The 11,211-nt window shown below is 40.3% G+C and overlaps 1 protein-coding gene across 3 annotated transcripts; it reads right to left on the bottom strand.

The window, feature by feature from the left end:
* Nucleotides 1–538: 538 nt before the first annotated feature.
* Nucleotides 539–7,831, bottom strand: UBE2T (ubiquitin conjugating enzyme E2 T). 3 transcript variants are annotated; one of them, XM_045877033.2, is made up of 7 exons: nucleotides 7,695–7,831; nucleotides 4,672–4,844; nucleotides 4,034–4,103; nucleotides 2,390–2,495; nucleotides 2,177–2,275; nucleotides 1,948–2,031; nucleotides 539–1,206 (listed from the first exon to the last, which is right to left on the bottom strand). In XM_045877033.2, exons 2-7 carry the CDS (start codon nucleotides 4,778–4,780, stop codon nucleotides 1,081–1,083), a joined length of 594 nt encoding a protein of 197 aa, XP_045732989.1. In that variant the 5' UTR covers nucleotides 4,781–4,844; nucleotides 7,695–7,831; the 3' UTR covers nucleotides 539–1,080. The 3 variants fall into 3 exon arrangements, with proteins under 3 accessions (XP_045732989.1, XP_064450071.1, XP_064450072.1); XM_064594001.1 differs by having other exon boundaries at nucleotides 7,681–7,730; XM_064594002.1 differs by lacking the exon at nucleotides 7,695–7,831 and having other exon boundaries at nucleotides 4,668–4,843.
* Nucleotides 7,832–11,211: the final 3,380 nt, after the last annotated feature.

Genomic DNA, 11,211 nt, shown 5'->3' with positions numbered 1-11,211 from the left:
CTTGAGTTCAGTACTACACATGATCTATGGCAGGCTGTGCTGAGTGAGGATACAAGGTAACTCATAGGTGGATGAGCAGACATTGCCTATTCAGACATGCGCTATTTTACGTGCACGGTGCCTAGCCGAGGTATAAAACCACTGCACTGGGATAAAACTGCTACACTGGGTAATGGACAGGGATATTACAGTCTTTATTTTTCTACCTAGGACTCTTAATATCTACGTTCTTCAGAAAGTCTTTCACTCAGCATGGGCAGCCTCCTTCCACTTCAGCTGATTTCTGCTCAAATCCATTTTCTCTCATCTTTCATCTCAATAGAATAATAAAGTCTAAGTAGATTATAAAATCATGAGTAGGGGATTCAAGTTTGGCGCCTATCTGTTCAGAGTAGTGCTTGCCATGAAATGAAGTTAGGGACAGAAAGTGATTACAAAAATCCTTATTTAAATTTGTATGATTATTTGGTTAATCTCATGTGTGATTTTTTTTCCACCATTCTAAAACACAAGCACAATACTTGGTACACAGCAGGTGTTCAATAAGTATTTATTACCGTGGTTAATTCTGACCAGCTATGTAAATCACAAAAAGTAAAAACTGCAAAAAAATTAACAAAAGGGTCCATTACCTTATTCCCACATTCTGTTAAGACTCCTGAAAACCTAGAATCCTTGAAAGCCTGGTGGTAACGGAATTGTTTCCAATAGTCATTTTACATCTACGTCAAACGTTCAGCGTCCCTAGTGATGTTGGTAAGTTGACAAAATAAGAGACACAATTCCAAATATTTTAACATTCTTATTATATAGCTTTCTGGACAGTTTGCTCCCAGACACACATTCAGGATAAACACATACTCAACATTAAGTGGTTATTTATTTTTCAGGTTTAAAAGGTTTCAAACTACGTATGTACAAGCTAAATAAAACAAACTAGCCTCAGAATCAGTGTAGAGCAGTGTTTTATAGGACACAAAAGATGATAATGTCATCAAATACAAAGAAAAACATCCAAGAGAGGTAGGCAAATTAGAACATCTTAACAAAAAATATATTAACTACGACCAGGACAAACCCCTAAGCATCAGAGCAAAATTTCTTTTCTATGCCTCCCAGCTGCCTGGCTTTCCTTTTCTGTGTTGTGTTGCATACTTCTGAGTCACCAGCCTCTGGCAGATCATCAGGCATCTCTTCCTCATCAGCCTAAAAAGGAGCAGATACGGTAAAATGTAAGGTTCACACTATGAACCAGGATGGAGAACAAATGAAGTGCTGTAATATTATTTCCAAGTACTTCTTTGTTGCCTCTTGTATATGATATTCCCTTCAAAAGCATCTTCTTCAATCTTTTGTATGTTTTAAATTTTTATTTCTTTTCATAAGTAACTGCTACTTAACTCAATCTGAAGGATGTTATAACTCAGCGAGAACCAGAATATGCAAATCTTTGTGTTCCTATAATTTGTATTGTTAAATGAGGAAGCTCTATCAACTTAAATTGGGGAAATTTTCCTTCTCCCTTCTATGAATGGTCCTATAAGAAATGTTCATTTTCCCCTCTCTCCTATACCTCTCTCACTCCTTCCTGATTCCTGCAATAATCCCTTCTCAGTGTTAAAAAAGAAAACCTCAAAAAAAGAATCAGAGTCACCTCTCATCTATCCGTGCTACCCCAAGAATATAAAAAAACATTAAGCAGATGCTGCCTGCCCTCTAGTGTTGTCAAAGATGACAACTGTTAGGAAAAATATACTGTTGGTTGAGCTACTAGGCTATTTTGTTGAATAACTATTTAGAAAGTTGTAATAGGAGAAAAAATCAGTTAGCTACTCTAGAGTACGTTACAAATTTGGCAAAGTTAATAACCATTTACGCATTTACAGATAAATACACTTTTAATGGATTAACAATAGTAGCAAAATCAGAACTATACAATCATCATACCTTCTGTTTCTGTTTTGCATGCTTCTCTGTCCACTGCCTGGCATTCTTGAGGAAGACTGGCTTATTATATTTAAATTCGGAGGACTGAGACAAAATCAAAGAAGAGTGAATGGAGAGAAAAATGATTTGTAGTGGTTAAGCTGCAGCTGCCACAGCTATCCTCATAAATGAAAATTCAGAGGTATGAAGAAAGTAGGACATGTGCTGCAGAGGACAAGAGGATACTTACTATGTCGGCCATGAGGGGGTCATCAGGGTTGGGTTCGGACATGAGCAGCTGAATAGAAGTCAGTACAGTTGCAATGTTGAGGGATGGTCTCCAGGCGCCCTATATACAGAAGACAGGCAGCTGCTTTTGTATCACTAAGAATGTGATACTCTAATTCAAGTTGTATAGATGAGAATCACAGACTGCTGTGTCCACCCTTTACCGACCACTCACTTTTGGTGGCAATTTGAGAACATCTAAACAAATCCTTCCAGCAGAATCAATGTTTGGATGATAGATCGGAGTCAGAAATCGGATCTGAGGAGGTTCAAAGGGGTACCTTTGAAAACACAGGGTAATAGAGAATTTTTATGAACGTATTGTTTCATTATAAACATATAATAATAAAGGCTTCCTGGTGACTAATTAGGAAGACAGCCTTTGAGAGGCAAACCTTTTTTCTCCTCAAATTTTTATTATGAAAACTTACAAACAATAGAAAAGTTGAACTAACAGCATTAAAAACACTCATGTACCCACCACCTAGGTCAAACCACTTCATCCTGTAAATACTTGAGCACGTATCTCCCAAGAACAAGGCCATTCTCCTATATAACTGCAGGACTATCGGTGTACCTGTGACAAAATTAAAAATGTATCCCCCAATATCAGCTACTCTTCAGGTTTCCTCAATTGCCCCCCCCTTTTGTACAGATAGGTTTTGAAAAACAGGATCAAATTAAGATTTATGTATTGCATGTTTTTTTAAAGATTTATTCATTTGAGAGAGCGAGCATGACAGCAAGCATGCGCATGTGTGAGCGGGGGAGGGGTTGAGGGATAGGGAGAATCTCAAGCAGGCTCCCCACTGAGCACAGAGGCCCAACACAGGGCTCAATCCCATAACCCTGGGATCATGATCTGAGCCAAAATCAAGAGTCAGACACTTAACTGAGCCACCCAGGTGCCCCCACTGCATTTGGTTACTATGCCTTTTTAGTGAGACACAAACCTCGGAAAATTCCCAGCCTATTTTCAGAACTGATGTATCACATGATTATCAAGCTACTTCTCTCAGGACTTTAACAAGTTTGGCCAGGATCTGATCTAGTGAAAAGACATCTACATATCAACAGTCAGACATTCATTTCTTCCCTTCCCCATTCTGCACAAAACGGTAACTATGACTCACTTGATGAGAACCTTAAAGGAGACCTCAATTAGGAGGGGCCTTAACATAAAGACAGAAAGGAGAATGGTGGTTACCAGGTGCTGGGGGACAGGGGAGCTGGCAAGTTACTGCTGAACGGGTATGGAGTTTCAGTCTGGGAAAATGAAAACGCTTTGGAGATGGATTATGGTGACAGGTGCATGACAACGTGAATATACTTAATGCCACTGAACCAAACACTTAAAGATGGCTTAAATGATCAATTTTATGTTATGTATATTTTAACACCATGAGGAAAAGAGGGGCCTTAGATGTGATCTAGCCCATTTTTAGAGAAGGAATTTGAACTCCAGAGAGATAAAATAACTTGCCCATGGTCACATTACATCATGATAAGACTAGGATTAAAACCTAGGACCTTTAACTCCTACATTTAACACTCTACTGCATTACTCTATCTTCCAAAACCGTCCTTTACCCTGTAAGTTTAGAATCTAATTCACACTGGGCACCTGGGTGGCTCAGTCAGTTAAGCGTCCAACTCTTGAGTTTGGCTCAGGTCATGATCTCAGGGTCATGAGACCCAGCCCCGTGTTGGGTGTGGAGCCTGCTTAAAATTCTCTCTCTCCCTCTGCCCTTACCCCACTCTGTATGTGCTCTCTCTCTCTCTCAAAAAAAAAAAAAAAAGAAATCTAATTCACACTAACCTCTCGGGAATGCTAACTTCCAACTTGAAAACACCTTTCTCATAAGGTGTGTCAGCCGCACCTAATATTTCTTAAAAAAAAAAAAAAAGAAAAATTAAGAGGTAATCAGATGATCTGAATGACCACACCATACAGTCCTAATAAAGGATTGGTCCTAAAGGAAAGCTGGGTCTAGGACAGTAATTCTCTCCTCTTAGGGCTTTAACAAGCTTCTCATGCAATGCACCAATGTACCCAAAAAATTGTTGGTGTCAAACAAAGGACAGACAGAAGATCAAAACAGAAGTTGGACAATACTGACCACAGATCAAATATAAGCTCCAGATTTGTTTTGTCTGTACTGCAGGATTCTAATTATTTATGTTTCCTGTCTGGCCTCACAGATACTTGAGATGGTGATCTTTGGTCTAAACACTGCTTCAGAGCTGACGCCCAAATCTTGGCTATAAATCAGCAAAAGGTGTAATAAAAGGCCAGAGAAGAAATGTCAAGCAAACCTTTTATACATGTAAACAAATTAGGTTTAGAAAGATGATAAGGTACTTTGACCTTGCCATTGTTCTCTACTTTAGAATATACAAATGTTCAGATTTCAGCACAATTTTCTAGGGTCATCATAGGCATGACATGATACCTACGAGCTTGCAGATCATCCATTTTGTCCTTATCTTGCCAGCAAGTGATGCCTGGGGGTGGCTCTGTGGCTAACAAGTTCAGCTCTCTCTTTAGACGTGAAGCTCTCTGCATGGTCCCCAAGTAGAAGGAACCACACACAGTTCACTGCACCACACTAGAAGCTGGCTGGGATTCACTAGGGAGAAAAGGGACAACCATGAAATAGTCAGCAATGGTGACTTGAGTTTTTAGCACATGGCTTCAGTTTAGTGAAAAACAAAACAAATTCTTCGTATTAATCCCTATTCTGAGAAAGGAATCTGAGTTTTTTCCATTTCCTTTCTGTTATCTATTCAAGCACATTTTAAAAATAAAGATTAAAAATGCAAAACGCTCTACAAACAACAAAAACACAAGTTTTCAATTAATGTCTGTTTCCACTGTTAAATTATAAATTCAGGAGGTACACCCTGGGTCTAATTTTGCTCTCCACTGCATCCTCAGTATGCCTGGCATAGAAAAGGCTTGACAAATATTAGCTGTGGAAGTCTATATATGCTTTGTGAGGAGAGCAAGGAATGAATATGATGGAGATAGTCTCACTCTGAAGTATTTGTAAGTGAAAGTTTAATGTGTGAAGTTTTCTCCATGTATTCTGGATTCCACATCCTCCCAATTCTTCAGTATTTTCAACCTTTTTCCCATCAGCATTCAAATATGCTCAAAATCTCTCTCATCTAAAACAAACACCCACACCTACACACACTCAAAACCCTTCGTAACTCTAGTTCTCCCTTTAGCTGCCACTCAGAGGATACTGATTTTTTATATTATGAGTTACATACACTGTCTTCCAGTTTGTGGCATGTCTTTCCACTTTACTCATGTCTTTTGACAGATACACAACTATTAACTTTAATGTAATCAATTTTAAAACCTTTTCCTGTACACTTACACTTTTATGTATTAAATTTTTCCTTATCCCCAAACTTAGGATATTTGTCTATATCTTCTAAATGTTTTACAATTTTGCTTTCACATTTAATCCAGTAGGAATTGATTTTTGTGTATAGTGTGAGGTAGAGGTCCAATTTTGGATCTCTTCCTCCATATGAATAACCTATTGTCCTAGTCCTTTTTTTTGGAAAGTATTTCCTTTCCCCGCTGATATGCTCATAAACTAAATTTGCATGTATGTGTGGATCTGTCTTGAGATTCTTCAATTTGTTCCATTGGTCAATTGGATTATCTTTGAGCCAATACCTCACTGTTTTAATTACTGTAGCTTATTAATAAGACTTGATATATAGTAAGTTGAGTTCCCACACCTTGTTCTTCTTCTTCAGGAATATCTTGGTTATTCTTGATCCTCTGCTCTTCCATATGAGTTTTAGAATCACCTCATAAAAGTCCACATGTATATACATCTCAGGATCTGGTTCTCAGTTTTGTAAACCGAATACTCAACTTGGCAGTAAACCTAGATTCAGTTGGGCTTACATGTACTAATTTATTCCAGGCTCACTCACAAAGGCTTTATATTAAAAGGTCAATTTATTAATTTGTACAACTATGATAAAATTTTTAATCTTAATCCCATACATTCCCTCCTTACACTATTTCTATTTGGAAAACTAATTATAATCAGAAGATTACCTGGTGGGCACAGATTGTAGTTATTGGATGGTTGTTATGATAATCATACCCTTAAATAGAGGCCATCTACCTCCACCACAGGGATGTTTAAAGGAGACTAAATTTGTGTATTGGCTAGGTAAAGACATTCTCTTGAACTGTGCTGCGGACACAATGGATCTTTGGATCTTCCTTTTCTAATCTCCAGGCTTGCTACTCCTCCACAATTCACAAACTCTTCCAGAAATATTTAAATGAAATTAATAACATTACAGGTGAATTAAATTGTTAAATAGAATTACACTACAACAGTCTTTCATATAAATTATTCTTGAAAGTACTTCCAAATTTCCTTAGATGCACCCATAAGACCATCATCTTTTGGAGGCAGGTATTTCATTGGATAATTAACCTCCCGTTTTATATACAGATCCCTACTACTTTTCTCAGTAAGCACATGCTGAGAAAGCGACCACAATAAGACAAGAATCCACAAGAAATAGAGCGTTACCTTTATAGTAAAATGAGAACCCAGGGGAAAGGCACGGGAAAGGGATTAGAATAGGGTGAGGAATAAGCAAGACAATTTCTCTAATGGAGGCAACCAGACCCCAGTCTCACTATATTAACACAAATTGGTATATGGCACTCTTTAGCTCAAAAGCCATCAATTAGTGCGTTTTTTCTGGGCACAAAGGTTCTTTACAATCAAACCCCGACTTCATATCCAGTAACCACTCCCCACAAACTTGTGCTTCAGCCACACCGACTTCTTTTTGCTGCCCATTAAGAGTCTCATCTTCTTTCACATCTACAGATATTACACATTAAATGATCACTTCTCGCCCTTCTCTAGTAATGCGCCCCAATCCTTCATTCCTTTCGATTGTCACCCTCTCTGTGCTTCCACACCAACTTGCACCGGGAGTTGTTATTCATCTCTGACAGCTTCTTCTCGTGGGGCGAAAATCCCTTGAGGGCGGGTGTAGTCTTCGTAATTTCTTTCTTTTTTAAAAATTCTTAAGTCAACAATGCCTACAGACAATGCTTTAGGATACCAGTATGCAGCCCTGTAACTAGTGTTGGAAACGTGGGTTTTGGACCAGATGGTGAAAAAGGCAAACGGCCTGTGCGCGGCCCCGCAGCGAGCGCAGGGCAGCGGAGTCTCCTTCCCAGGGACACACTTCTCCCTGCGGGGCACAGGCGGCTCGGGCAGCTCTGGCCGCCGACGAGCTGCGGAGATCCCGGCAAAGCCTCCGCTCAACAGCCGCTTCTCCCTTCCGAAGACAGGAAACTCCCACATTAAACAGAAACAGGACTCCTGGTCCCTGACACCTACAGGGACCACCGCCGGGATGCGCTCTCTCCGCTGGGGAACCAGAAAACTACCCTCTTACCTGGGCGTACTCACCTCACAACGTAGCGACGCGCGGCCCAGCAGCTACCCACGCCTGCGCACGCCCAGACGGTTGGCGTCGCTCCGCCTTCCGCCACGAGGGGCTTGCGATTGGCCCGCGGCAACGCCCGGTGGAGGAGCGCGGCCCCCTATTGGGCAGCGCTCTGAGCCCGGCTTCCGCTCACGCCGCTTTCAAATTGGAGCGCGCGTCAGACGTAGTCACGCCCCCTCGTACGCGGAGCTGCTGATCAGGGTGGAGGTTCCCGCCGGTTTGGGCGGGCTGCATCATTTGGTGTGGCCCTGAGGTGACAAGTCGGGTTACGATGTCAGCTTTCTTTGTCAGCGCGGGGAAGGAGCTGGAAATCGCCTCAGAGGAGGAACAATGAAGGGAGCCGGAAATACTTGAACTGGAGTAGGGACTGCGTGATACGTCTCTTCATTTAAGTGTTTTTCACCTGGAGAATTTTACTGCGTCAGAGGACACATCTAAGACTAATGGATGAAAGTTAAAGGATTGCAAAATTTAGCCCAGTAAAGCATTCTAGCAATTAGAACCCTGAAGAACAGAACAGGTGAACTTGGGACGTAGTGAATTCCTTCATCACTGCAAGTGTTCAAGGGGAAGTTAATTAGGGATAGTGCAAAGGGGATCCCTGCGTGGGTGGAAGTTTAGAATAGATGGCTTTGGGGCCTTCCAACTCTAAAAGCGTGGTACTACTTGATGAAGGAAGTACCCGTTTATGGCTAAACCAGCCTTGACTTCGGACCTGAAATGAATCTAAAGGACACGGCTGGAACTTGACTAGCCTTTGGGAATACTGTGGGTGGAAAAACACCACCACCACCACACACACCCCCCAAACCCTCATCTCCCTGCTTTCAGCTCATTGTGTGGCTTTGGAACAGTGGTGGCATAGGAGTAATGGCCAGTCTTTCTAAACTTGCAAACCAATATACTTCTGGCCACTCTAGTGATTTCTGCATTTAGTCCACATTGGTGTTAAGTAGCACTTGGTTCCCCGAGCCCACTGCATGTATGTTACCTCCCCTCCAGATATCCACACATTCACTAGCACTCTGTCCATGATTCTACCTGGGGATCCGCACACTGGTTGTAAGAATGAATCAGCTGAAGTAGCTTATGAATTACAAACGTAAGGAATCCTGGGACTGTCCAATCTAATTTCCAGTTAGCTGCTGGGGTTTTGCATTTATTGTTAATATTTACTCATTGTAAAGAAGTGTTTTCTGTCATAAATCTGGAGTTGGCTGCTTATTTTACTATGGATATTTTGTTCTAATTCCTTCAACGTCTTCTTTATTTTCTTCCTACCCCAAATGTAATTGTATTTCAATTACAATTCTGCCTTCAGAACTGAAACTGATCACTTCTTTGGGTGGTTCTCTGAGAAACGAGTCTTTAAAATGTCTCTGAGAGGGGCACCTGGGTGGCTCAGTCGTTAGGCGTCTGCCTTCGGCTCAGGTCATGATCCCGGGGTCCTGGGATCGAGCCCCACGTCGGGCTCCCTGCTCCGCGGGAAGCCTGCTTCTCCCTCTCCCACTCCCCCTGCTTGTGTTCCCTCTCTCACTGTGTCTCTCTCTGTCAAATAAATAAATAAAATCTTAAAAAAAAATGTCTCAGAAAAAGCAGGAACTGTGTTGAGTCTGGGAAAGGAGAGATGGTATCGTAAAACAAGCAAATACCAATAATTTTGGCAACTAAACTGAAAGGATTGAATAAAAGAGAAAAGGTAAAAAGAACTCCACAGGCTAAATGTACAGTTTCCATTTGTCCACCAGAGGGAGGTATGTCAACTGGTGAGAATAGAGGCCGGGCTGAAAATTTTTCGTTACCTGTGTACAGGTGTCATTGCTTTTAAAAAGGGATCATTTTATATTGTGATTTATTTTTTAAGTGTATGTGTGGGAAATTATTTAACAAAAGTTTCTTCACACAAGAATATAGATGCATCATAGCCGGCTCACTTAGTACATTTAAAAGCACAAAAATTATATTTTATTTATACACAGGATTATTTGCCAGGATTTACTCAACTTGAGTATAAAAGATTTTCTTTAGTATAGAGTATTTATTTAGTAAATCTGAACTATCACGTTTGTTTAATGGGCTGATTATATAAGTTTACTCTCAGAAAGCCCTGGTTGGGGGAAGATGTTTAAGAAAAAAACTTCCATGATTTTAATTTTGAAAAACTTTTTGAGCCATTATACACAGATTAATTTTGTTTTATTTTTTGTGGCATAACTTTTTTTTGGTTGAGCCAGTTAAATTAATTGGATTATAATAATTATTACTGCTTTTTGTAATCATGTAGCTGAAGATAAATTCCTCTCCTTCCAGGTAGGGATGCACTTAAATTATCCAAGGAACTTAGGACAATCTCCAAAGAGGATATTATATACTCTAACAACCTTGGGGGCGAGGGGAAGCAAATAAAATAGACATAGTAAGGAAGTATTTCCTGGAACTTCCTAGTATTGAGATTGAATTCATCCTGTTGAAATTTAAGTTTACCTCTTACAAATAGAAGGATTTAACTTGGACTTGGCCAATTTTAGCTTATTTATACAACTGGAGCCAGATAGTTCTTCCCTGATTCTGAATGTGAAAATAATATAGCCAAAAGAAATGTAACATTATTGATCCCTGAAAATTTTACCCCAGTTAAAAATTCTTATTAGAAAACCATTATGTTGGGGCGCCTGGGTGGCTCAGTCGGTTAGGCGTCTGCCTTTGGCTCAGGTCATGATCCCAGGGTCCTGGGATTGAGCAGGGAACCTGCTTCTCCCTCTCCCTCTGCCCTTACCCCTGCTTGTGCTCTGTCGCTTGCTCTCTGTGTCAAATAAACAAAATCTTTGTTTCGCTTGCTCTCTGTGTCAAATAAAATCTTTTTGAAAAACCATTTTATTTATTTGAGAGAGAGAGAGAGAGTGTGCAGGAGCGGGGGCAGGGGCAAAGCGAGGAGAAAGGGAGAAGCAGACTCCCCGCTGAGCAGGAGGGGCTCATTCCCAGGACCCTGGGATCATGACCTGAGCTGAAGGCAGACGCTTAACCAACTGAGCCACCCAGGTGCCCCCACATCTGGATTATTTTATTGCACATTGTTATTCACTGTTCACAAAGACTCTGTAGTAAGAAAATTAGGATTTATAAAGTATTTAAGAATACCTAATTAAAGCATATTGTGGACAGGCATGGTATTCTTAAACATATTTTGCATTTGCGTGTCATTTTTCATTTAATTCTCAGTTCATCTCAGGGGAAGTTGAAGCACCCACAAATGTTCACAATGGAATATAATAAAGGTTCCCTTTACAATGTCCTAATCACTCTTGTAATAATTTTTAATGAAAAATTTTAAACGTACAGAAGACTATTTGAAAACTTACAGAACCTAATAATTGTATATGTTCTCTTTCATTATGGACAGCACATTTAATTATATTTGTCCAGGGCTATGGCCCTGGGGGGTATAGGTATTAAATCAATCGTACAGGTTTTATAACCAAG

The sequence above is a fragment of the Mirounga angustirostris genome, unplaced genomic scaffold (genome assembly GCF_029215605.1).
Source record: "Mirounga angustirostris isolate CCGP_5_RB_7025 unplaced genomic scaffold, mMirAng1.0.hap1 SCAF_6, whole genome shotgun sequence".
In the NCBI taxonomy this organism is placed as follows: Eukaryota; Metazoa; Chordata; class Mammalia; order Carnivora; family Phocidae; genus Mirounga; species Mirounga angustirostris.
The sequence above is the reverse complement of the archived record's forward strand: the minus strand, read 5'-3'. Positions and strand labels throughout refer to the sequence as shown.